General features: G+C 36.5%; 2 protein-coding genes across 2 annotated transcripts; one reads left to right on the top strand and one right to left on the bottom strand.

Annotated features, from left to right (window-relative positions):
* The first annotated feature begins 700 nt into the window (after positions 1-700).
* Positions 701-11,469, top strand: LOC132308542 (uncharacterized). The gene is made up of 13 exons (XM_059806649.1): positions 701-1,145; positions 1,667-1,779; positions 1,869-1,925; positions 3,737-3,832; positions 3,908-3,978; positions 4,802-4,844; positions 4,965-5,045; positions 5,135-5,194; positions 6,620-6,670; positions 8,524-8,621; positions 8,717-8,765; positions 9,115-9,159; positions 10,767-11,469. The coding sequence occupies exons 1-13, from the start codon at positions 806-808 to the stop codon at positions 11,265-11,267; spliced, it is 1,605 nt and encodes a 534-aa protein (XP_059662632.1). The 5' UTR covers positions 701-805; the 3' UTR covers positions 11,268-11,469.
* A 1,275-nt stretch (positions 11,470-12,744) lies between these two features.
* On the bottom strand, positions 12,745-26,706 carry LOC132308543 (uncharacterized). The gene is made up of 8 exons (XM_059806650.1): positions 25,944-26,706; positions 22,010-22,055; positions 21,580-21,629; positions 21,365-21,406; positions 15,618-15,731; positions 13,343-13,421; positions 13,161-13,232; positions 12,745-13,085 (listed from the first exon to the last, which is right to left on the bottom strand). The coding sequence occupies exons 1-8, from the start codon at positions 26,507-26,509 to the stop codon at positions 13,038-13,040; spliced, it is 1,017 nt and encodes a 338-aa protein (XP_059662633.1). The 5' UTR covers positions 26,510-26,706; the 3' UTR covers positions 12,745-13,037.
* Between the last annotated feature and the right edge of the window lie 89 nt (positions 26,707-26,795).

The following is a 26,795-nucleotide window of genomic DNA, read 5'->3' as shown; positions in this document are numbered from 1 at the left end:
TTGTGGCCAAAGACTCCAGTTGGAATCCCCACTCCATCAGTCAATTATTTTAACTTAAAATAAATAACAAAAGATATAATATCCAATCTAAATTCGAAGCTTTTGTTCGAAACGCAATTCCATAACATATGATCCTCTGTAATACCCATTCTATAAATTAAACTTTGTAGGAATTGTCATAGGAAAATTTTCCTTGGTAGCTTTGAGCTACCAAACATCCTTCCAGCTTTGTTTGATGTCGTGAACATAATTTGCCATTGGTTACAATGATATATACTAAAAAAAACACTCAGTTATACAATATGATTTAAAATTTTAAAAAAATAAGAGAATTCTTAAGATTGGTTCTGTTTCAGTGTAAGTTTAAAAAAAGAACAAAACTTACAAATATACAAATAGTATCTAATTACAAAATAAATAAAAAATAGTATCTAATTACAAAATCAAGAAATTAATAAATAAATAAAAAATAGATAGGAATTTTTTTTTTTTAAATTTATTGTTATTATTTATTATTTTTCTAATTTTATAATTACAAACTATTTAAATCACAAATATTTATAAAGTCTCATAATTTTTTATTATGGGAAGAAGTGCGGGCAATAATGGAATTTCAATTTTTAAGAAATCAATATTATATTTCCTTATATAAAAAATCAATTATATTATGGGGTATATATTTCATCTGTCCCAAAAGAGAACTGTTTTTGAGTCACAATCCTATCATCTATTGACGGAGGGATTACGATATATGTAATAACACTCACTAAAGTGGAATCACCGTACGGTTCCTTATTTTCTAATCATGGAAATCGACGGCTTCGTCTACGAAACCCTAAGCCCGCTCTCCGACCCTGCCGCCGACCAACAACCGGCACCAATCTCCGACGACTCAGAACCCTACGTCGTGTTCCGCCACCAAATTTCTCTCTCTACGAACCAATTTCCATCGCCGGAAACCGCCGCGCCGGACTTTTTCTCTCTGGACGTCGGTGCCGATCACGAGGAACTGAAAGAGTTTTTGGTTTCGACTCCGTTGCCAGCTGCAAGTCCGGCGCCGACTCGAGAGCTCGAGCCGACGCTTGAGAGCGGTTGGTTTCGAGCCAATTGTCGGTTCAAAAGCCCTATGCTTCAGCTCCATAAAGGTATCTTTTCTGTTTCTGTTTGCTAGTTTGATTCAAAGTGAAGCTATAGTTTTGTTATTCTATATATATTATTCTTGTGTGTTTTGTTTATTGGTTTTTAAACATAAATTGGTGCTCGAATGGAACATATGTAGTAGACTTGTTAACTTGAGATTGCAACCAATGCTACATTTATATTGAATGTCTTTTTTTTTCACTTAAATTTTTAAGTAGAAGTTATAAAACAAGATATTCGATTTTAGATAGGTTTCTGGAAATGGTTTAGGCTCGTGGACATTCATTGATAACTTCAGTTATTATATATATGTTTGATAGTTTTTGTGTGATTTTTAAGCAACTTAGTGAACGTGAAAGGTTGCAACCACTTGTTAGCATTTAGGAGAAATTTCATTACAGAACAGTGGAACTATTTTCTTTGTTGGTTGATCATGGGTATTATGGAGATAATAGATTAATGTGAGTTTTTTCTCATCGACTCCACTGAAGTTGTTTCCTTTGTTGGTTGGTGGTGAGCATTACAGAGATATTGGACTTCTGTGAATTTCTTTCACCAACTCCAGAAGAGCAAGCATCACGCAATCAAGCAGTAGAATGTGTCTTTGATGTCATCAGATATATATGGCCAAACTGCAAGGTATTCTCTCTCTCTATACATATATATATAATATGGAAATTTCATAGGTTGGAAATGTGGCAAGCTTATATTAGTAATTTTGCTTGTAGGTAGAGGTTTTTGGGTCGTTCAGGACAGGGCTTTATCTTCCAACTAGTGATATTGATGTAAGTTATTGCTTCCTGTTAGTAACTCCATGGATTATCAAGTTATGCCTCTGCCGGAATTAATATAATGATTGATCATGCAGTCACTTATACTATGCTTTCTCCTCTCTGTCATGGATTACCTTCTTCTTCTTCTTCTTCTTCCTTTTTTTTTTTTTTTTTTTTTTTTCATCTCACGACTTACATACTCTTGCTTTGTTATATGAAGCAAAAAAACACTCAGTTATTTTAACTTGTAAATATTTCACTGAAATGTTTGTGATTTAACCTTCCTCTTTCACATTGATGGTCAAAGATAAAGATTCTTTGAATAAAAGGGAACACCACAAATTGCTGTCAAGTGTTCACATTTCTTTTGGATATTGTCAAATTTTATTATGACCTTAAATTGAGTTTTTGGTACTGGAGCTAACCTTTTCAAGTTGGCAATTGGTCAGCAACCTGTTCACATGAACTTGTCTTGACTGAGCTAGAGCAATATGAATATTACACCATTGATCTCGAAATATTTTATTGCTTGTTGAACCCCTGTGAACTGTATGAAAGTAGGAGCTAGTGGGCTAAGCGAAACTCACTTGGGAAAAACTCCCTCCTTATCTATTCCCGTGGAGAGGAGTCTGACTTTGGAAGAAAGAGTTCTGAACGAATTAGCTCCTTGGTAATGGCTTAATCTATAGCTAGAAATCCCTATGATGGAAACTACCACGTTAGGTTTGGAGATTTTTACCCCATATTGTAGGGTGTATCTCGAAAAAGCTGTACATACAAATTTTGTGCAAGGGACATAGATTTGAGGCCAAGACCCCTGTCCCTAAAATCTGAAAATTTGAATTTCTGACAGAAGACTGATCTTTTCATCAAGATTTATGTAATCAAACTCAGTAGTCTGGACTTGTACATTCTTTACCGTTACAAATAATTATTGCGCGGATTTAATGAAAGTAACTTTTTTAATAAAATGGATTTAATAATACTATGTCATGTTCAATGAAATTGGAATAAACAGTGACTTGCACACATTACTAAGCTGGATTTATCACATCTTTGAGTTACAGCTGTGCTGCTCTTGTTAAAAAACCAAGCTCCATTCCCATTGAAGCTGACCCACAACAACCAAACTATACAACTCACAACATCCCCAGTCATGACCAGTTTTAACCATTCTCTCAATATGCAAATCCATCATCTCTGCTTTTGGACTCGAATCCATTTCTCATTCTGCAAGAAAAAGGAATAGGAACATCTTCTATTAATAAAATCTTTAGGTGCAGTGGAGCTTCTTTTTATTATTATTATTATTATTTTTTATAAATAAAATGAACTTGTGCTTGCGGTTGATTTACAGTTAAAGATTGTATATATTTATTAGTTGACCATGTAACAAACATGGTCTGGATGATTAGGAAAGATATGATGGCAAGTTTGTTTGACAGTTTGACTGAGGCTTTGGCTTTAGAGAGGAATGGTGAAACAGATCATGTAGCCGATGTTAAATAGTTTTGGGAAAGGCTTTATTCAGTTGTGTTCTACAAGCTGACCTTATGCAATAACAAAAACAATCAAGCCTTTTTATTTATAATCTTGTTTGTGAACAAAGAATTAGTTGAAAGCATGGATTTCGGAAGTTTCCTGTAAACATGAATTTTCCTTGACTGGAACTTAATAAAAACAATAAAAAAAAAAATTCCCTTTTTCATGGATGATTCCGCTTTTTGTCAATTATGGTACATTGAGGCATGAAATGATTGCAGATAAAGAAGTGTGTTGATTAGTCACTAAACCTAAGTAATTGGTCAATTGCTGAATTGTAGGTAGTGATTCTGGGGTCAGATATCAGAACTCCCCAAATGGGCTTACAAGCCCTTTCTAGAGCTCTATCACAAAGGGGCATTGCAAAGAAGATACAGGTGTGCTTCACTTCACAACCGGGATATTATTATCATGAGCATTATTTATCTTCTTTTTTTTCTCCAAATTTTTAGGTGATTGCTAAGGCACGCATACCAATCATAAAATTTGTAGAGAAGAGAAGTGGATTTTCATTTGATATAAGGTATGGCGATTAATTATCTACCATTTCCATGGAATTTAGCTATTCCTAGTTGACTACATGTGAAAATGTTTGCATTGTTGCTGTTTATTAACTTTTATTTTGATAAGAAAAAAGAAATGATAACTCTAAGTTGTGTTTTTTTTGGTAGGTAAGTTACACACACCCCTATTATTACCCCTTAGGGAATTTAAACCCTCAGCCTTCCATTTGGAAGGAGGAGGAAATACCACTTGAGCTAGAGGGTTAGTATGCTAATTCTAGGTTTGTTATTCCTTTTCTTTTTTCCCTTGTTGTATTTTAGGACGTTTCGTTTGGTATTTTGCTATTAGTAATTTTTTCTCTTCATAAGTTCAATAGATTCAAAACTCAAAATTGGTGTGGTTGGATAACAAAACAGAATTTGTGTGGAAGATGTTCTGTCAATAACTTAGTAATATAGATTTAAGATGATTATGTTGTGGTCACTTAAGCTGTCTCTAGTTTGAGTTTTTTCTTTCTTTTTTATATTAATTTTATATAAAAAGTTGCTGTCAGTATATGCTTTGCACTCAGCGAATATCTTTTAGACACATTAATGTTTATAGGTTCAGTTTGAGTATTGCAACAAATGATATCTTGTTTGATATGTAGTTCAGGAAACTGCCTAGGGCCTGCTGCCCAGGCGACCTGCGAGGTTGTTACCTGCGTTGGCCCCAGCATTCTTTCCAACGATTTTTCCCATGATGACATGCATGAAAATAAATATTTACTCATTTGTGTTGTTATATGTTTATTCTTAATTTCAAATTCCTTTTTGTTTGACATGTCATATCTTTGGTCACAGTTTTGATGTGGAAAACGGACCAAAAGCTGCTGAGTTTATACAGGTTTGTTTTGATATCCCCGCTAACTAGACTATTATCTCCTAATTACCATCATGTTTGATATATATGAGTTCTTTCCAAGTGGGTCTTTTAATTTATGGAGATTCATGCATCTCTTTTCAGGATGCCATAAATAAGTGGCCCCCGTTACGTCCATTGTGTTTGATCTTGAAAGTTTTTCTACAACAAAGGGAGCTGAATGAGGTGGGAATATTTACATTTTATTGTAATTAATTTCCCTGAGAACCTGCTCTTCCATCCTGCCTCACTCAATGGTCCTTTAAATTGTGTAGGTCTATTCCGGTGGAATTGGTTCTTTCGCACTCCTTGCAATGCTCATGGCAATGATGAGGGTATCTGGACCGAAAATCTTTTTTAGAATAATAAATTCAATCTGAGCTTGAAATAAACTTGTGTTATATCCAATGCGGTGAACTTTTTACCTTAATGCACATAGTAGACTGCATATTTCATCCATTTTACCGTTCTTATGTGTTCTTATTGCGTCTATTTTCATCAACTTTTATATTTTCCGTATATGACTCCATAACAAAAGCACAAGCATACACAAAATGACAGTTCATCACCCCCTTGTTTTCTTCCCTTCCCTGTTACTCGTTTTGCTGAAATCCGCATTATGTCGTACTTTTATTTTGTACAATGGATTAATTTTTGTTGGTTTTGATCAAAAGCTAATTACATTTATTCTCTAGAATCAACTTAATTTTCTGTGCTTCAAGAGGGCACTTGTACCAACTGCAAATTGATAATATAGGGGTATTTTTCGCACATGAGGGGGTGTGATATGCACTGTAAGCATACTATAGGGGTGTTTTATGCACTTTACCCAAGTACTTTATAGTCTCAAAGAATGATACTACTGATTTTATATTAATAACTTCTGATCGTATCGTTTTTAAAGATATACTTGGTCAGAATTCAATTTAAGTGAGATGTGGCGAAAAAAGGAGTTCTCTCTCTATTCATGTGAAAAGTGAGCAACTCTTCTGTACTATCAAATTTGAGCTTTTTCTTCTTTTTCCACGATCATGTGTGGAGGATCAGGGTGTCCAATTTGGGTTCCTTTGTCGGGTACATATCAGTATCCCATATCATAGCCACGCCATGTCGATACAGGTTCCTTGAAGAACTGCACCCCTTTGTATCAAATGAATGATGATTGAGCTGTGGACCAAAGCTATCAAATAGTTATAAAGAACTGCACCCATTTGAATGGTTATTGGTATGTTGAGCATGTACAGTGACATGCTTAGGGTGAGCTTCCTGAATTATGGTGTTTTGGGGAAAGATGCATTGCTCAGTAGAGTAGAGAAATAATCAGTCTTAGTTTGAAGGTTTAACCAAGTGAAAGTGATTTCTGGGGGGTGTGTCTTTATAATTGAATGATAAAATGAAATTTTCAAAAGCCTTCTGTGAATCTATGACTCATATTTTTGCAGCTGTTTGAGTTACATTCATCTGTTAAACCAAAATCTAATGTGATCAAATTGTTTGTGTCAAATATATGGAGCGAGTGATGGAGAGCGGAGACTACCCTCGTAGAGACTGTAGCCTGGTTGACTCTAAAGTGTTCTTAATTCGATCAATTAGCTTCACGTTATGATGATCTGGAATAATTAATTTTTGCACTGCTTCTAGGAAAATGAAGTCTAATGCTTAAAATTAAGCATAATGTTTAACTGTCTTTCTTTCTTTAGTCTCCTTTTTTCCGTTCCATGACTTGCTGCTTTTGTGATATGATGCATCTGATTATACAGAATCTAAATGACTGCCAAGCTTCTCCAGAATATAACCTGGGAGTCCTTTTGGTACGTTTTTGGCGACTATATTTTGTATGCTTTCACATTTCCTGTCCATTTATTTCTTTGCAGTGATTGGCACTCATCATATGAGCCTATTATTAATTGAGAATCATCTCCAAGTTGATTTTGTGTTAGTCATGATAAAATTAATTGAATCATAGGGATTCCTTTATATTATTGATTTTGGTTTCAATGGTATGAGAATGATTATATGCATATAGATATTTACCAAATATATATGTGTGTGTGTAGATATGAATAATGATTGAATTAGAAATAACAGCATTTTGACCAATCCTTGCAAGCCTGTTTGGGTTTGGAGCCTCTCTTACACCTGCCATGGATGAAGAAAGGCATTAAATGCGAGGTATGTGAGTTTGCCTTTACCTTGGAGGAGACCCCACCTCTTCCTTCATCCATGGCAGGTGTAAGAGAGGCTCCTTTCTCTGCCAAGGTTGGAGGGGGGAGAGGCACGACCCTTTGACGTCCCTTGAGCTTCAGCCACCAAGTCAGTACTCCCCAAGGTCCCATAGGAGTCCCCCCTTTTTCTGAGGTTTGTTCATAGAGAGGAATTCCTCGCCAGTGAAAGGTTTATCCATAGGGACTCCTTGCGAATTAGAGGTTTAACCGTAGGGATGAACTCCTCACCTGATAGAGGTTTATCCTGAGGAAGGAACTCCTTGTTCTATTTGACATCTGGACCACATCATCATAGGCCCCGTTGATGCGCAGATCAGCGCTGACGTGGTCTTTTCCTTATGATATGAGAGGACACCTAAAATCTCATACCTGCAGTCAGTAACAAACTGATTGTATTTTTTATATGCCCAACTATATAAGTTGGAAAATAAATGTATCTGAAACTTGAGGATTTTCACCGTGTGGACGCCGGATGTCCTCGCTTTTTAGGATTGAGACACTTGGTCTCTGATGATTCTGATTTATTCACGTGTTTCTTCTTGTTCTTTGGATTGGTTGTGTGTATTGGTATAATCCCTTGTTTCAGCTCACAAGCATTCAATTTGGGCAGGCCAGTCTCTGAGCATAGACTAGCATTTGTATTCTCTGATGATGCAGCTGAGAAATAAGGCTTTTCTTTGGTGCTGACACTCTGCATGTTTGCTGGTCTCAAAGCTCGATAGGGCCAACATGACCATTGACCTGTGGAAATGTGTCACTTGGCCTAATTTCTTGGGATGTGATACTTATTTTTTTTTAAGCTAGATTTGTTCATCTTGTTAGAGGTTATGTTTTCACTTCAGAGTGCGTCCTTGAGCTTTGTTAAATTATCCTGTACTCTCATCTTTTTTGGTTAATAAAACTCGATCTTATCTACCAGGCCGCCACGGGGACTGGATGATTTTTTTTTTATTTTTTTTACAGTGAAATGAATGATTAAATAATGCTATAAAAGTGATACAGCTAAAAGCAATCTAGGGTTAAAATAGTGTGGTTCAAGTGTACTTTGGGGACGGGAACTATAACTCTACTGTGCTCGGTATCCGCTTGGATATAGCAAGAGAGATAATTCATATGCAATAGAAAATGGACTTGCACAACCCCAAGGGGTTGGCTCAAGTGGGTAAGTCACATGGCCCTGGTGCCTCATGAAGCATCAGATCTAAGGTTCGACTCCTCTTGGGTGCAAACAATTCCTTGGAGGGGATGGAATTGCACAAAAGATCCAATCCTTTCGATAGATCCAAATATAAAAAGTATACGTTGTTTGACTTTTGGTTGGTATGATCATGATTATTATATTTTCAATTTTATTGGTTTGACTTCATTTGTTTATGGGAAAAAAATTATTAATTTATAGACTTCTACTTTCTCAAAGGTGATTTGCTTTTTGATGTTAGGTGAACTTTTTTGATATATATGGACGCAAATTGAACACATCCACTGTCGGTGTGTCTTGCAAAGGATCAGGCACCTTCTTCTTGAAGAGTAGCAAAGGGTAAATTATCGTTTGTAATAAACATATATCCTGTTTTACCTTCTCATTTTATTTAATTCCAATTTTGATCATTGTTCTGTGGTTTTCCTCTTTAGATTTTCAACTAAAGGACGGCAAATTCTTATCTCCATCGAGGACCCACAGGTTACCTTGCAATTTTTGATACGGTTGTGCTTTTTTTATTTCTCTTGAAGAAGAAGGTGAGCCCCAAGCAGGCTCCAAAGTGGTTGAGGTCATGTATGCCCCAATTTTACAATTCATTTAGTTCCTTCAAAGAGCACAATTTCTTTTCTTTAGATGAAGGGCTTGCATTCTGCACCTTGGGGCAGCACATTGGGGTTAGAACAGAATGAATTGCATAACGGGGAACTGGATGACTTGCAGAATGGAATAAAATGTAAATTGGGGAATTGGATGACCAATTGACCCTAGGCCCGTAGAAGATTTTAATATAATCCTCTTTAGCTTATTGACTGGGGATTTCTTGTAATAGGCACCAGAGAACGACATTGGGAAGAGCTCCTTCAATTATTTACAGGTTTGTTTTCCATTATTTCATTGTTCTACTATCTATTGCTTGCTTGCTTCATGTGCATGACTAATTTATGTTGGTTACATAAGGAGCAGGAATGCCTTCACATTTTGTGCTCTTTTGCATTCTTCTATATGTAAGGTTATGATCTAGATATTCTGAAAATTCAATAATTTACCAATATAATAAATTAGAAAGTGTGTGGTGGTGTATTTGGCTAGAGAGGAATAGGAGATATTTTGATGGAAAGGATATGCCTATTTCTTCTCTAATATTCTCTATTGTTTCCACCTTTTTTGTTGGGTTTCAGGGAGAGATTATTGATCTTTAGAGGATTTTGTCGATTTTTTGGCCTCTTTGAAGGCTTAGAGGCTCTTTTTGGCCTTGTGTTGTTCTCTTGGGATGCGTTCCCCTTTTGAGCGCTTTTTATACATTTCTTACTTATCAAAAAAGAAGAAGAAAAGAGGTTAATTAAGGGGCATTCTTTAAATATTTGCTTGATGGTTCTTCTACAGTTACCATAGATACCATCCTGCCATGTCTCCTCAAGCAACATCTGGTGGTGTTACCTTTCACACAGTCAATTATTGAATTGCACCTCCTTTTTTGGTCGGCGGACGGTGGTTGTCACTGCATTATTTTTTTGGGGATACAGTGATCAAGGATTGACTCTGATGATTGCAATAACCTATGAGCACAAAAAATTAAAAAATAAAGAAACAAAGAAACAAATAATATAAGAAAAATGATTGCAGAAGGAGTTCGTCCTTGTGAAGTGTCTGTCTATTGACTTTCTATAGTTGAGTTGCAAGTTGATGAATGTAGCTTCTTATTTGTAACCAAAACCGTGCCACAGGAAGTATGACGATGAGAACTTGAGTTGCTCCTCTTCACATGATGATAAGAACTTGAGTTACTCCTCTTCACCCAATTGCTCTCCTCTCCTTTGTCTTTTTTGCTCAACCATATTTGCCTCCTTTTGGTTAGTAGGTTGTAGAATTAGAGAATAGTCGGGGGACACAGGAGTTTTACAAGCCATTAGAGAACTCTTCTCAGCCCAAAGCCCGAATTATTCACCCATGTTCCATGCCACCTTGGGCCTTGGCATCCTCTAAAGAGGGGATCATTACTTCATGTATCGATACATAGAGACAAAGCGCATGAAGCATCATTTGCTATCTGTTATTTGTTTTTGTTTCCCTTTTTTATTTGATTAGCATGTGCTGTTGTCTATTTTGTATTTGTTTTTGCTTTTTTCCTTTGTCACCCATGTTCCATGCCACCTTGGCATCCTCTAAAGAGGGGATCATTACTTAATGTATTGGACAGAGAGACACAGCGCATGAAGCATCATTTGCTATCTGTTATTTGTTTATGCTTTTTATCCTTTTTCATTTGATTAACATGAGCTGTTATTGTTTCTACAATGTCTTGTAGGAAAAGTACTTTGGACCTATGTTAAACAACATTAAATATCAACAGCCCAATTCTTTCTTTGGGTTGTTGAGGACCTCACTGTGTTTTTTTTTTTTGTTTTTTTTTGTTTTTTTTTTGTTTTGTTTTGTTTTTTTTTTTTTTTTTTTTTTTTGTGTTTTTGGTGGTTGCTGCTGCAGGTTAAATCCGCTTTCGCAATGGCTCTCTCAACATTGACAAATGCAAAGACCATCTTGGGCCTAGGCCCCAACAGGAGCATTCTGGGTACCATAATAAGACCGGATCCAATACTATTGAAACGAAAAGGAGGGTCTAATGGGGATATGACCTTTAGTAACTTGCTCCCTGGAGCAGGAGAGCCATTGCGGCAGCAATACGACGATGAGCAGGATATTTATTGCAACTGGCAATTAAATGATGAAGAAGAACCACTGCCCCGAGGAAATGGGATTGCTGACTATAGTAATGCAGAGTCCTCTAGAAACAAGAGGAAAATGTACACGGAGAAGCATTTTTCTAAGGTGCAAGAAAATGAGGAGGTAGTTGAGGGAAGGCATGAAGAAAGTGAATCAAATAAGAAGCAGCGCATGACGAAGAGACAACGTCGGAGACAAAATCAGAATGGAGGTCACAGCAATGGTTTCAGTCATGTTGGAAATTCATCAGGCCACACGTGTTAAGCATATGTTCATAGGTATACGTATGTGGTGGATTTGCTACAATGCCAGACATTCCACCCAAGTATCTGGTATGGGTTTAATTCCTATATATAATTGTTTATTTGGTCATTGTAAATTATTAGTGAACAATGCTCTCAAGAGAGCCCCTCACCATGTGCTCTCCATTTTAACCAATCAATTGAAAGATGCATTAAATGATTCATTTGAATTTTCATAAATCTCAAAAAAGTGGTTAAATAAATTTGAAGAGCTCGTGACTCTTCTTACGATGGAGCACTCTTAAGAGCATTACTCGGTATTTGTTGTTCATTTTTTAAGCTAGCAACATAATTGTAATGGGATTGGACTGCCAATCCGCTGAGAACTTTGTACTAATTGAATTGCTGAGTAACATCTTGTCATTTGGGTCCAAAATGTTTGGCATCCCCATCTTTACTTTTTTGTTGTATTATGTAATTGTGAACCAGCTGGAGTAAATGATCATTGGAAAGAGAATTTTATTGGTGATCAGGATACTCAACAAAATAAAAAAGTATAGGGACCATGCAATGCTGGCACTTACCTGACTGGTTCAAGCTTGCGAGTTTGAATTGTTTGATAGTTTTGTTTGAATGAGCAGTCAAAAAGTACATTTTCTTGCTTTTGACTTCAATTTTGAGGGGACGAATATAGTCGTCATAAACTTTGTTGCATGGGGATTTTTTCATTCAATTACTACTATGAACTGCACCTGCACCTTCAATTAAGGGTTATTAAGGGTTCTAAATTGGGTGCCAATTTTGCCACATCTGTTGCAAATACAACATTTTAATATTTGCTTTTTGGTTATTAATCTTGCGCGACATTTACTGATGGTCCTTTTGCTAAATATTTGCTACTGATTGTCCTCTTACTAAATATTTGCTTGCAATGACATCTAAACACGTAAGATTCCACACCTATGATGTCACAACTTTTAAGGATAACCTCCCCATCTTCAAAGAAGAGGGGAGGGGTTCCAATCCCGCCGTGGGTCAAAAAGTGTGTGTTTGTTTTTTCATCCAAAAAAATCTTCTTCAAATGACAAATGCAACAGATACTTGAAAAGATTGCTGAATATTTTTATCTTTTCTTGTTAGATAAAACCCACCCAACCAAACTTGCATACGTTCACTGTTCGTTGGATAGTAGCCTACGAAAATCAGTAGTTCTGGTCCTACTTGTGCATTTTTCGCATTACCTTCCCTTTTGGTCAAATAAGTTTCAGAAACCAAATAGGGGAAGGTGGAAGAAGAGGCCATGATTGGCTCAAAAACCAAATTTAGACGGATTCTAGTTTTGTGTTTGCTTTAAATTAGAAGTGGTTGCTCCCAAATTCAACCATAAGATCACTTGTATTATACAAGCTTTTTCCATTTGGCACCAGAGAATGACCCAAATTATTTTGAAATTCTCAATCAACACTTAAGAAAATGGAAGGATAACTCAAAACACCCAATAATGTAATGCCTGTTGGTTTCTCATCTGATAAGCTCAAACACCCATTAATGATGAATGCAGAAGCAAGTACATCATACAAACCTTATAAGATCTACAAAAGTGAGCATGAGCAATCGAGTCAAATTGACGTTAAACCAGACATACGGAGGATGCGACACATCATTCTCACAAAAGAAGAAACAAGTGACTCTAGAAGAGGGGAGCGCGTTGAGATCCATATGCACCTTATCTACTCCACATACAATACATCAAAGTTGACCAGTTTTGATCCCAAAAACCAACAAATCCTCTTCACATAGCAACATCAGGATCCAATCTTCTTTGAATAGCAGCTGCAGCCTATAGATATAAGAAAGATACATTAATGGTTTGACAGAAAATTATTGAAATATCACAAATCGTCTTTATCCTCACCTCAAAGTTGCCAAGCTTGTATTGTAAAGCCATCTCTTCCCTGAGCAGAGCTTGCTCTTTCATTGCTTGAGCCTAGGAATTCAAACGAAAGGATGGATATCAGAAGCACAATTAGCCGCTATGGACTACGGCTCAGAAGAAAATGAACGGTAATAATTAAGATTGATCAAGGAAAACTATACCATTCCACTCTGCATAGAGCGCTTTAATACTTCCACCTGTTCTTCCTTGTGTTTTTCACGTTCTTGCAGCAGTTCTTGCCTGAAATATTAGAACAAAACTATTGGAATTTATGAAATACTAGCCAACTGAGGTTCTTTCAATCAATGAATACAAAGTTAGAAATTGAATTGTATATAAAGCCTCTAGATGGTAGAAAAAGATATATTTGCTGTGTACGTTTAGTAAGTAAGGAGCTTTGTTGATTAGACATATACAATGGGTTTAAAAGGTGAAAAGTGGAGGCAAACTATTTGTCCTCCATAAGGAGCGACTAAGATTCAATACCATCCTCAGCCTGTAAACCCATAATATGACAACATTTCATCGGAATCACTTTCATTGGCTGATTGCTCCAACTCTGTTCCCCGCCAAACTACTCTGATGGACATAGCAACAGCTTTGGGTGGTCTTCGACCAGATAGTGGACCTTGTAGCACACACTTCCTTCCAAAACAATAAGATAATGAGGCACATCTCCTTCATCACATATCTTTAGCTCTATTGATTATGCATTGACTTTTCCGTCTTTCTCCACCATAAAACCATTTCATGCATATATAATATCTCAAACAGATCAAATAACCTTAATTGGAGAGGTAAACCGTTGACCATAAATAGTTTCTCCTTCCAACTCCAAATCCCTAATTACCAGGAATCTATCTCCAGAAAAGCCCGTACCAAGTACCTCTGCCCCTACTTCCGAATCCTAACAGGACCTGGAAAGCAAGAGCAAATCAGGAGCTCCAAAACCCAAACCCTAGTGAACATTCCCCTAGCTCTTGTGGCCCAACTTTCTATTTTAATCTTTAAATCCACCTCACAATCAAATTTACCTTTCAGACATGTTTGAAATTAATCACGTCAGCAGATGCCAACTTGAAGCAAAATCTTACTTCCAATGATCGGACTTTGCACTCACCCGAATTGGGTAGCAGCTGCAGGCCGGCAGACTGCTATTAAGAGCAAAGTTGCCTCATTTACTGGAAAATCCTCTAAAGCTAATAACTACCCCATAAGATACATCAGTGATAAAGATCAATAAACACAACCTCCAAAGCAGCCAAGCCATTCCTTAATTTTCTTCAAACAGTGTCAGTATTATTTTTTTTTTCTTCAATATTTATTAATTTAATTAAGTATAAACATGGATACTCTATAATCTAGGTGAAGTGTATATGTACTTTTTTTTCGGAAGTTAAGTGTATATATACTTCTCATAGATCTGGGTGACCATATATATTTGTTCTTTCTTTCTAAATTTCTGTTTCTTCTGAGAAAGTAAACAGAAGTTTTCAAATCTCAATTTATCTTTGCAGATCTACAATACCTTTAATTGAAAGAAAAATAAAAATTCAAATTCAAATCAACTTCCAATTTTAAATTTGCAATGTTTTCAAGTAGTGGAATTCTCATTATTTCAATTGGTTTGGTAGCGCCTATATTGATCTTTTAGACAATATTATACACTTTAAACATCTTTGGCTTACTTTATTCATCAACTTTTTCATTTTTGGAACTTTGCAATCATAAGCAATACAAATCACAAAAGTTATAAACAAGGTTCTAAGATCAGTAGTTGAAAATAAAATTACAAGAATTCTTCATATAGATGATAGATTCAGATGAGGTAGCTGATTAAATAATGCTACTCGGACAAGGAGAACACAGCATCTCAAATAAACATGGGAAAGTCAAATATAGCCCTTTATTCCATAAGATGGGTGTGCTTTAAAGGGTAAGTTTGATTTTCCAATTCTCTACACAGGAGAGCTTGACTCCTTTGAATAGAAGTATGGTGGTCAAATGACTCAAATCAGTAACTTCATGTACTTCTAGAATCAACATTTGAAATTAACTATTTACCCAGAAATGAAAAAAATTGAGTTGACAGAGGGGAGCACGTTTTAATAAAATAAACAACAAAATGACCACCAGTCAACTAAATGACAATATTCTTGAATGAACTACACATTGCCAATCAATTTCACAATTCTGATTATCCATCGGAGTATTAACAGTTCAAAATTATGATCGGATTTAAAATATATATATTATCATATTAACTTTTAGCATTTGAACAAGACAAAAGGCCAGTGCTACTTGTATAGAACTAGAGCAGAAACAATAAAGCATGGGGATATGGAAGTAATAAAAACTGGGCAAAATGATTATGATGATGCCAGCTTATTTTAACTTCATGATAATCAAAGCAGTGCTACATGCATTAAGACATACCTACGCTGTTCTTCATCGTTAAATACAGTACGTTCCTTCTCCAGAACCTGTTTGAAGCCTTTTTTTATACTCTTTTCGATTTTACGTCTGTGATAAGCATCCAGGTCATAATATCTGCAACCATGAGCAACAAAGTAACCTTGGTCACCTGTAACGCGGCATCAGTTGGAAGAAAGAAACAAATAGATAAAAGGGCTAAAATCTGAAACCCCCCCTGTTGTTTATCGAAATTATCTACTAACTCCCTCGAGTATTAAAAAACCCCCTGATATAACATAAACTATCACATTGTCCCCATTCCGTCACAGAACCGTTAAATGCCAGCAAAATGACAAGAATACCCTTGATAGTATATTAATATTTATTTAAATATAATAATTATAATTGTAATTATAATTATAGTAACTATATATTATAGTATACAATTATAGTAATTATAATTATAGTAACTATATATTATAGTATACAATTATAGTAATTATAATTATAGTAACTATATATTATAGTATACAATTATAGTAATTATAATTATATAAATATAATTATAATTATATTTATATAATTATAATTATATAGTAATTATATATTATAGTATACAATTAGAGTAATTATAATTATAATTATAATTATAGTAATTATAAATATTTATATATAATTACTGTAATTAGTAATTACTAGTATATAGGAATTACATATACACATATATACACACACATATATATAATACATATCCTCCATTATCTGCAAACGAAAAAGCTAGCCAATTGACAATAAATAGCGACATCAACGGCATGACTGGGATTGAACTGGGTTTCCTTGAGACGTCGCTCGGACTGATGGATTTCAACCAGGAAGCTTGAGGCATCGCCGGACTGAGCAATTTGTTAGGTTTCGCCAAGGAGAGCTCACCGGTAAAGCTTGCGATATTTTGACTTATTTTTGTTTACCGGTGTTTCAAACCTCTTTCCAGGAATGCATTGGAGTACTTGAGTTTGCTACAACTACTAACATTATAAACTAGACAATCAGTGGTATGTTATTGAAACAAAAGTTCAAGGTTTGTTGAACCCCTAATTTGTACTTATACTCTTCTAATTAATTTGATGAGGACTGAGGTGATTGGATACGATTGGAGATGACAAATATGATTTTACCTTTTCATTAATTTAAACCTCACCAAAATTAATCACTTCTCTTCTCTTGCAGTCTGCCGGTCTGAAAACTTCTTTGTGTGATGGATTGAATTGTAAGGTAAGTTACAGCTGTAAAAGGGCAGATTTGATGCAGGTCACAGTACTACCTGGTTTGGTCATCGTCATCATTGTGGTTTCATGCATAAAAACTGATGTAGGACAAGAGAGCAGCCTTAAATAGCTAAGAACTCAAAGAATTCAGAGTCTGAAAGTTCAAGAACTAGGGCAGAAATTTGGAGGTTTGATAGTAGAAATGTAGAAAACCAAAGGAGAAGTGGTTGTTAATTAAAATAAACAGAGCTATGGTTCAAAATATTAGTAGAGAAAAAGGATTGAAAACAACAAAAACCTACTGGAATCACACCAACAGGTCCAGGTATCACACCTAGAGAAGGCCTCACCCTCACAAATTGTGAATCACTCACAAAGAAATCTCAAAGATATTTTTATTCATTCCTTGACTCCCTCAGCAAGTTTACATCATACCCTTCTTATAGCAACTTATGACCCTCAGATTACCCCATGATTGAGGTAATCAAAAGTTGACTCTATAGCATAATAAAAAAAATCACCCCGTAATTGAGGTAATCAATATTTGACTCTAGCATAATGAAAGTAATTACTATGGACGGATGTAATTTGATCGAAATTGATGCAAGCTACCATAATTATGCAATTTGACCAAATCCCCCTAATTATGCAAGACTCCAAGTGGAAGCTACCATAATTATGCAATTTGACCAAATCCCCCTAATTATGCAAGACTCCAAATGGACCCATCGTCTAGCATGTGCCAAATTAAGGTTTAAGCCTTAGAACCCTCCTTGCCACGCCTTTTATATACCTTAAAAGGCTGTTGCCACTGTTCTCTATCAAAGATCCATAAGGCTTACGGGATAGAACTGGGTTTCGTCGGGGTGGGTCAAGGTTGCTTAAGACATTGCCGGACTGAACTGGGTTTTGCCAAGGACGGTTTGAGGCGTCGCGGAAATAAAGCAATCTGTTGGGTCTTTGTTTCATCTGGAAACGGAGTGGTGCATCGGACTGAAGCAATCTCTGAAGTTTGGTTGAGGTTGTTTGTTTGGACTCGCGTTGGCCACTACTGAAACACACCGGAAAACATGGAGTGCTGGAAAACATGGAGTGTAGGGGCAGTTTAGTCATTAAGTGGTTAAAAGGATAGTATGGTCATATTCAAATGAAATATTATGCACGTGACAATCATGTGATCTAATCTGTTAGTTTTTGACGGAAAATTAACGAGAGGGGTCATTATGATAGACTTTTTAATACATGGAGGGGTTTTATGATAGTTTCCCTACTTGGGGGGGTTAGTAGATTATTTTTGAAAACAAGAGGGGGGTTTTTAGAATTTAACCCTAGATAAAAAGGAGAGAAACTAAATCCCCACATAAAAGTCTTGACATACAGTGAAATATGTATAAAAGACAACCCCCAATATGACTTGATGACCCCTAACATCATCCAAACAATAACATAATCAGTGAGTTAACAAATATAATTAACAAATATATTTTATAATTAATTTCTACAACAACCAAGCCTTTTCCCAATTATTTGGGGTCGACTACATGAATCCTATGTTTCCATTTAAACCCAAAAAAATATAAAAATATAAAATATAAAAATAGAAATTAAATGACTAAAACGCCCCTGCAATATATATATATATCGAGAGAGAGAGAGAGAGAGAAGGAACACCACCTCACATGCTCTTATAGGTCTTGGTGGTTCTTCAATTGTTGGTGGACTGCTCCAGCAATTTTTCCATCTTTATGCAGGGGAAATAAATGAGACTAATTAAATGACTAAAACACCCCTGCAATACTATCAACTCTCCCTCCCTCCCTCCCTCCCTCTCTCTCTCTTGCATTGTTGGACTGCTCTGGCAATTTTTCCATCTTTACACAGGCGAAACAAATGAGACAGCGAGTGCGGTCTCATTTTATTTTTTATTTTTGATGAGTAGTGAGTGCAGTCTCATTTGGGTATGATCAGATGAGAATGTGCAATATCAAAACTAGAATCAATAGGTACATTGAACTTGATTCTAAACGCAAAGATGGCTAATTCTACATTTTAATCTAACAAACCCGTAAATAGAACTGTTCAAAAGTGTCATCACATTTTTAATTTTAATCCAATATGTACAGAAAAAAATTGATGGCCATTAACTATCATAAAACCTAGGGTGCAAGTTGGGCGGGCTAGCCCAGCCCAACCTGAACCAAACCCAAAATATTTTGGTTTGGGCTCCCAATTTTAGAGCTTTGGGATGGGTTCAGGCTGAACAATGTTCAGCCAAATCCAATTCGGGTTGGTCTCTGGTTAGAACAGTTCTAATCCGAGCCCAACCCGAATTGGGTATTTTATTTTATTTATTTTTTCTCTTTTTTAACCCTAGATCTGTGTTCAGAGACCTTCAAAAAAAAAACAAAAGGGGAAAAAAAAAAAAAACATTGCAGGCAGCCGCCACCCCGCAAATGATCACCGCCGCTAGTACAACAGTGGAGAATATGAGGATGAGGCTTCCGACGACGGTGGAGACTAAGGATGAGATTTCTTACAACGGCGTGGATTTTTAGCCTGGACCCTTTCTCTCTCTAGCCAAACATCTCGTCTTTCACAGCCTGAACCCAGATCTGTCTCCCTCTCTCAGTTGTTCTCTCTCTCTTCCTCTACCTCAAGGATTTCTCTCTCACCCATCCCAAATATAGATGAAAATCTCTCTACTATTAAGGGATAATTACATAGGATATGTGTTTTTCTATTATAATTTCAACAGAATATTGATTAGATTTTTCATGAGTGCTTGTATTAAAAAAATTAATAATTTGTTGTTATAGCTTTTCCTTTATATATATATATATATATATGTATGTGCATATACATACATATTGTGTCAATCAGGTTTTTTTTTTTTTTTTCTCACTGCATTTAATTAGGTAGGAGAATGCTTTTATTTATTGTTTTTCATGCTTTCAGTCGTAGTGTTGGTAAGATGCCAGAGATTGTTAATTTACTCATTAGTAGTGTTTCAAAAAAAAAAAATTCCCGGTAATTTTGTCAATCATAAGTAATACATACAAAAGAGATGTCAAAAAAATTAAAACAGAAAAAAAATGGCAATGGTAGGAAATAGTCCAGCTGGTACAAGCCCTCATTTTTTTTTTGATAAGTAAAAATGTATTAGAAAGACGTTCAAAAGGGGAACGCGTCCCTAATACACAAAAACGAAAGAGCAAAACACAAGCCCTCATTCAAAAAAAAAAAAAACTGTAGCTATCTTTAAAATTAACTTGAAATTAAATTCAAACAGGAAAAGAAAAAAACTGTAGGCTTACAGGGTTGACCCGGACAACCACTCAACCCGAAACTATTCAGGTTGGGTTTCATGGGTCAAGCCCAAACTTGGGTTATCAGAGGCTGAGCCCAGCCCAACCCGAAGCCAGGTTGAGGTCGGGTTCGGGTTGGGCTAAGTTGGGCAGGCCCAAGTTGCACGCCTAATAAAACCTAAGGGACAACATATCAAATCAACCCAAAAGCATATACTCCTAGTCAATGAAGCAAATCCATGGAATTAGTGATAGATGGGTTTGAAGCTTCAGCCCTCTGTTGAATATGGAACCTTTAGCTCTGTTAGTCCTCTTCGACTTCAATGGAATTTATCACCCAGAGACTACATATTTCAAGATTATTAATGTTGTAAGGACAGATACGAATTGGATTTGATTTAATGCGTATATATATGCGTGTGAGTGTGTGTGGGTGGGGTTCTTCAATCTTCTTTTCATATTTTTTTTTTTTTTTGGGAGAATAAGATGAATGCAGAGTGAATTGAGAGAGAGAGAGAGAGAGAGAGAGAGAGGACTGGTGTTTATAGAGAGAGAGAGAACATGGCCCACCCATGTGGGTCTCCTACGCAATTGAGAGAGAGAGAGAGAGAACATAACCCACCCATGTGGGTCTGCCTGCACTTGATTGTTTGAGCTACCTTGGTCATGGAAACACAAATATACACACACCTGCACACACACGCACGCGCACACACACACACATATACATACTTATATATATTAGGTCCTTTGAAATGATGGAGAAGAAATGAAGAAGGATTTGTAGCTTTTCAGAGAGAGATGGAAGATACGGTGGTGGGAGGTGGCAATGGTAGGTGGTGGTGCTTATGAATAGACCCAAAATGGGTTTGCAGAGAGAATAAATGCATTTCTGTATTTTGTAATTTACACTATCTTTTAGAGCAACTAATGTGTTTTTATATGTGTATAGGGCAGTTCAGTCATTACACAAATAAATTTTAACAGATCTAACAACAAGTTGACGGGTCTTGGGCATACGCACCAAACCTAAGGGGAAGACGGTGTAATTAGGCTCATTCTTGCCACCGTGTGTAATTAGAGCAAACCTCATGGGCTGCTAGTTTAATTTACCAAACAAAAAATAATAAATAAATGACTAAGCATGCACACATAATGAATGGAAAAAGTAGCATGATAAAACAGTTCAGAACCTTACTTTTTAGAAGGGAATGTTCCAGTGTTATGGTCCTCCATAAATCTGTAAGAGAGATGAGTATTAGAGAATCTGAAATTACTTTGATAATCTTAACTCTAATGGGGAAAAAGAGAAAACAAAAGGAATTCCCAGTCTACAGTTAGCATATTTTCATAATATCCATGAATGGCCTTTGTGCGCAGCAACTAAAAACAATATACAAATTTATGCATTACTGTTTGAACATCTGCTTCTCTTCCAAGTTCCGCAAACTTTCCAGGTTCACCTATAGAAGAATATCAAAACACTTGTGGTTAGAGTAACAATCTCGAAATCATTATAACAACAGTAAAATTGATTGACAAAGCTGATTTGATTCAAACTATATAATAATCAAGGAAAAATGTGGTTAATCTAGATTGTTACATTGTCGAGACCAAATTTTTATGTCTAATTCAACACATAAAGCTTATAAACTATAAAATGGTTAAAAAAAAAAAAAACAAAAAAAACAAAAAAAAAAAAAACAAAAACAAAAACGTCATATATATAAAATCAGCAAACTTATGGAACAAGAATAGATTCGAGGACAAATGTCCATGTTTTTTGTGATCCCCACAAAATATGTTTAGAGTGCCAGGTAAAAAAGATAGCAAAATGCAACACCTGTTTCACTTCTGCTAGCCATGCAGTGAATTCTGGTCGTTTATTCCTACAAAAAGATCAATCATCGTATAAGGGAGTTGAAAGAATGAATAATTGGAGACACTCGCACAAAATAAATAATAAAATTCAAGGCAATTGCTTCTCCTAGATCCCAACCACATCAATACAGGATTCTAAGATATGATTATTTTTTGTAAAAAATTAGAATTAATAACTAATTCTCGAAAAAAAAATTTACCATAAAAGATATAATATTTTTAACTAGAGAACAACAAGTCTACCATATCTCTTGTTCTTTCCAAATCAGCTCCTAATTGGGTCACCCAACACACCCAAATCTGCAACAGCCATACATCGACTATAAAGATTATGAAGTAATGTAACAGATACAAAACACACAGGGTATCTCAAAGTCATACTTGATTTAAAACTGAATTGGAACTTTATTTTAATCTAAGTCAACCTACAAAACCTGCTGTACAAAAGGCTCTAAGCCATCTTACTTGAGATATGCACCCGTTTAACATCTGAAGCTCTAAAACCGCAACTGCTCTCCTATTGGGGAAGCTAAAAATACCACTCAAGCAAACAACCAGTGATAACTAAACACTTCCGGATCACCAACTATACCCAACTCAACTCATTCAATAAGCCATGTCCCAACCATTTGGGATTAGCTATATGAATCATGTTTCACCATCTTCCTCTATCTAGTAAACTAGAGCCATAATTTCAACAAAAAAACATGTTTGACACTTGAACACGCACTAGCACCTAATAAGAGTATCCAAGTCCATGTAACGTCTCATATGCCGAATTCCCACAAGATGCAAATACCGCCTCCTCTCTCTCTCTCTCTCTCTACACACACACACACCCCGCATATCAATATATTAACATTTTGATTTTATAGATGAAGCATGCAAACTATGATCCTAGAAATTAGGGTTCTTCATTAAAAAGGCATATAGTGAGGTATGTTGCTTAATTTTACAATATGGTATAATAATTTATGATTTTGAGAAATGGTCTATGTCACGACTAATTTACAACCTAGCTACACCGAACCATCTCAGCCCATGCTTAAGGCTCTCATGAAGTTAAAATCAGGCTTAAGTAGCTTACTGAGCCTGAGCAAGTCATGCCAGAGGCCTAAAATTTTGGTTTAGCCCTGCACTGACCTTAGCCTCACCCATCTTACTAGAGTTGCAGCCATATCCTAGATGCAAAAGCAAAGCTATCAGAACTTAACCAGACATTGACGCAGGTTGCAATTCAACCAGTTTGACAGAAATTCAACTAGCTCACCCATAGTTCACAGGCAAATTAAAATATGTAAGTTATCAAACGTTGTTCAAACAAGTGCTGGCCACTTGGCTAGGGAATACTACACATTATTGAAGGTTTAACTCTCCCCACCCTCATGTCTCAAGGTGTTTTTTTATTTGTACTCCCTCCTTCCCATAAAAAGTGTCCACCTTTCCATCTTCTTTTTTTTTTTTTTTTTTTTTTTTTAAGATTTCATAAAAGACACTCAAGAGGGGAGCGCGGAGAATACACAAAACGCCAAAGGCGACATTTAAAGCTTTAAGCTATCCACAAAATCTACAAGATCCCCCAAAGATGTACAATTCCGCCTGTTAACCCAAAAAAATAAAGTGTGCAGTATTATACTGTATTATTTAGAGACAAAATAGGGGTCGCCTCACCCTCAAATGATCTCCTATTTCTCTCACACCACAAACCCCACCATAAACAAAAGGGAGTGACCCTCCAAACAGCCTTGGCTCAGCTCTCCACTAGACACCCTTTCCAAGCCTCGATCATATCCACAGTCGTTCTTGGGAACACCCAAGACATGGCAAATGCAACCAAAAGCATAGACCAAACATCCCTTGCCAATGGGCAATGAAGAAGAAGGTGATTCATTGTTTCCTCTGTCTTCTTGCACATACAACACTGTCAACACCAGTTGACCACAATTTGCCTTCTCTTCCTAAGGTTGTCAAGGGTGAGGAAGCTACCGAGGGCAGCACACCAAGCAAAGAAAGCCACCTTCAAAGGAGCATTCAACCTCCAAATTGCCTTCCAGGAGAAAGGAGGACCCAAGGTCACCGTCAAGCTGTGGTAGAAATCCCTAACCTCAAAGACCCCTCTTGGCACGCCCACCCACACCATCTCATCCATCCATCCCCACACCCTCCACTAACTGACTGTAGAGCAAGGCTAAAAATTCAACCACCTCCATAAGCTCCCAATCATGGAACTCTCTACATAATTGCACGTCCCAAGTCAACCTCCCGTTATTGAGACGATAACAGTTGGAAACCAGGGCATGAGGATGTAAGGAGATCCTGAAGGGCCACGGGAATCTACGAGCTAGCACAAAATCCCCACACCAACGATCCTTTCCATCTTTGGTTGTCCCAATTCAAAATCCAATGTACTATATTTTTAATATTCCTAATTTACCCTCCTTGCCTTGAAGTTATAAAAGCAATAAAGTTTATATGGACCCACCATAGAAGGGTATATTTAGAAATTCATTCCCTACCACTATAATAAAAAAAATTAAAAAATACACTCTTACAAAGTTAGGTTCCCAAAAGTGATACTTTGTGGGATTGAGGTAGTATTAACTTAAGGGCCAGTGTGATATGTGAATTGGACCAGTACACTAACCTGGTTGACAGTTCCACCATTTTGGTCCATCTTTAGTGACAATAAGCAAAGAACAGAAATCGACCACACACCATACTGCTCTAGCCAATAGTTTTCTACTTGAATTTGTGGAGGCCAATGCTACTGAGACGAACATTACAATAGGGATAAGACCCTAGTAATAGAGAAAGACCATTTCGACATCCCTAAACATACCTCTTGATAAGGTAAGAGCAACCTTAATTCACAAAAGAGTCCTTTGTTTAACGTGTGCCAGAAAATTACTGAAAAGAGACACACTAAAAATATTCAGTTTGTTTTGCAGGAAATATGATACTTTACACTGAAATGTTTCTTCTAAATGTTGAATCCTGGTCAAAACTATGAGGTTCTATATTGAGAACTTGACACCAACAATATCACCTTTTCACTCATAATTATCACCAACCATTTGGTGTATTTGAGACGCATGAAAGCTTACATGAAGTGACTAATGCACATACACTGCCCCATTCAGCTAATAAATATCTTTTCAACACACCAATTTAAAGAACCAAATTAACATTTTCCTATTTACAAGGAAACTTGCAGATGCCTTGATAGATTAGTGCCTCCGGTGGATTTTGGGAGTGTTGGGCTTCGACTCTTTGCACCTATTACCCTTCTTGCCTTGTAAAAAAAATAATAATAATAAATTACAAGGGAACTTCAAGTCCAATTCTTACCCATTTAGCCAAATGCTATTGTTTGTTCACGCAGCATTCGTACTCAAGCAACGATTGACAAAGAGAGATTCTAACCACCACTTAACATAAAATTTCAACATGATATTCACCATTTGAAATAAAATTTTTACAAGAGTTCTAAATCAATATATTATTTCATCAGAAACATAGAAATATAAATTGGCAAATAAACGGAACCTTCATATAATTCCTAGACCTTTGAAAACACATAGCACCCGAAACCAAACCGTAAATCATGAAGGAGAAAAAACAATGAATGTCCAATCGTATCATCTTAATTTACTTTCAGTACACATGAAATGCCTAAAACACTGCTTGCTCTTCCAGAAGTATGATTTATCTATTTTGTCCAATATAAGAAAAAAATTCCACTCGGGCTTAGTTGAGGGAACGTTTTTGTATTTGCATGTCTAAAATAATCAAAGAAGTTCTAAATTCTACTCGTTTGCGTTCAACATTTTTCTCAATAAGCAAACACAATCCCTAATTTTAATAAAATAGAACTATAGATTCATAAAAGCCCTTACCACATATCAGTCTCTCTGATAATCCCGTACTTCCCCCAAGAATCCGTGACGGCGCCCTTCTTGCCCTTATCTTTCTCTCTCTTCTTATCCTTCTTTTTCTTCTTCTTTTTCTCTTCTCCTACCTCCTTCTTCCTCCTCCTCTTCTTCTCTCTCTCTTTCTCTTTCTCTCTCTTCCGCTTCCGCCGGCTCGCCCTCTCTCTCTCCTCTCTCCTCCTCCTCTCCCTCCTCTTCCTCCGCTTCCTCTCCTCCTCGCTCTCACTCTCCTCCGACGAATACTCCGAACTCTCTGAATCCGAATCCGAATAATCATCGCCAGAGGAAGACGAATACGAATCATTGTCATCATCGCTGTATTTGCTTCGGGATTTTCTCTTCGAGCTTCTACTTCTCTTCTTACTACTTCTACTTCGAGCGCCTTCTTCTTCGGATCCTCTCGAGCCATCTTCGGGTTCGGACTGGGATTTGGAACCATCTTCTTCTTCTACTAATTTCCTTTTGCCCTTAGATGAAGCTCCATTCGCTGCTTGTTTTTCTTCTTCTGGAGTTCTGTTTCGGTGTTTCGCCATTTTTGGAGGTTTTTGAAGTGGCGAAGGGAAGAGTCGAGATCGATGGAACGGGGATGTAAGGAAATGCGATGGGACTGTTGGTCTTAAGTAGGGGCTAGGTACGCCAATGCTAGTTTTTGGTTCTAGGGAAAATTAGGAAGAGAGATTACCTGGGAGGTGCAATTTGGGATCAAACTAACGGGCGCAACTAATGGGCCTTTGTCTCAATGTATAACCTCCTTATCTTCGAAGGGGAGGGAAGGGTTAGAGTTGTGGCGTGGGCAAAAGAGAGTCTGTGTTTATTTTA

The sequence above is a fragment of the Cornus florida genome, unplaced genomic scaffold, assembly GCF_030987335.1.
Source record: "Cornus florida cultivar Cherokee Brave unplaced genomic scaffold, ASM3098733v1 CherokeeBrave_3.0.0_Hap2_Chr05, whole genome shotgun sequence".
Taxonomy (NCBI): Eukaryota; Viridiplantae; Streptophyta; class Magnoliopsida; order Cornales; family Cornaceae; genus Cornus; species Cornus florida.
The sequence above is the reverse complement of the archived record's forward strand: the minus strand, read 5'-3'. Positions and strand labels throughout refer to the sequence as shown.

What these genes read in the sequence shown, in the direction of transcription:
- LOC132308542 (XM_059806649.1), top strand. Translation starts at nt 806, where the DNA reads ATGGAAATCGACGGCTTCGTCTACGAAACCCTAAGCCCGCTCTCCGAC. An exon ending in GCATTGCAAAGAAGATACAG is followed by an intron (nt 3,833 to 3,907) that starts GTGTGCTTCACT and finishes CCAAATTTTTAG; the next exon opens with GTGATTGCTAAGGCACGCAT. An exon ending in TGCTCATGGCAATGATGAGG is followed by an intron (nt 5,195 to 6,619) that starts GTATCTGGACCG and finishes CTGATTATACAG; the next exon opens with AATCTAAATGACTGCCAAGC.
- LOC132308543 (XM_059806650.1), bottom strand. Translation starts at nt 26,509, where the DNA reads ATGGCGAAACACCGAAACAGAACTCCAGAAGAAGAAAAACAAGCAGCG. An exon ending in AACGATGAAGAACAGCGTAG is followed by an intron (nt 13,422 to 15,617) that starts GTATGTCTTAAT and finishes CTAATATTTCAG; the next exon opens with GCAAGAACTGCTGCAAGAAC. An exon ending in ACAAGCTTGGCAACTTTGAG is followed by an intron (nt 13,086 to 13,160) that starts GTGAGGATAAAG and finishes TTATATCTATAG; the next exon opens with GCTGCAGCTGCTATTCAAAG.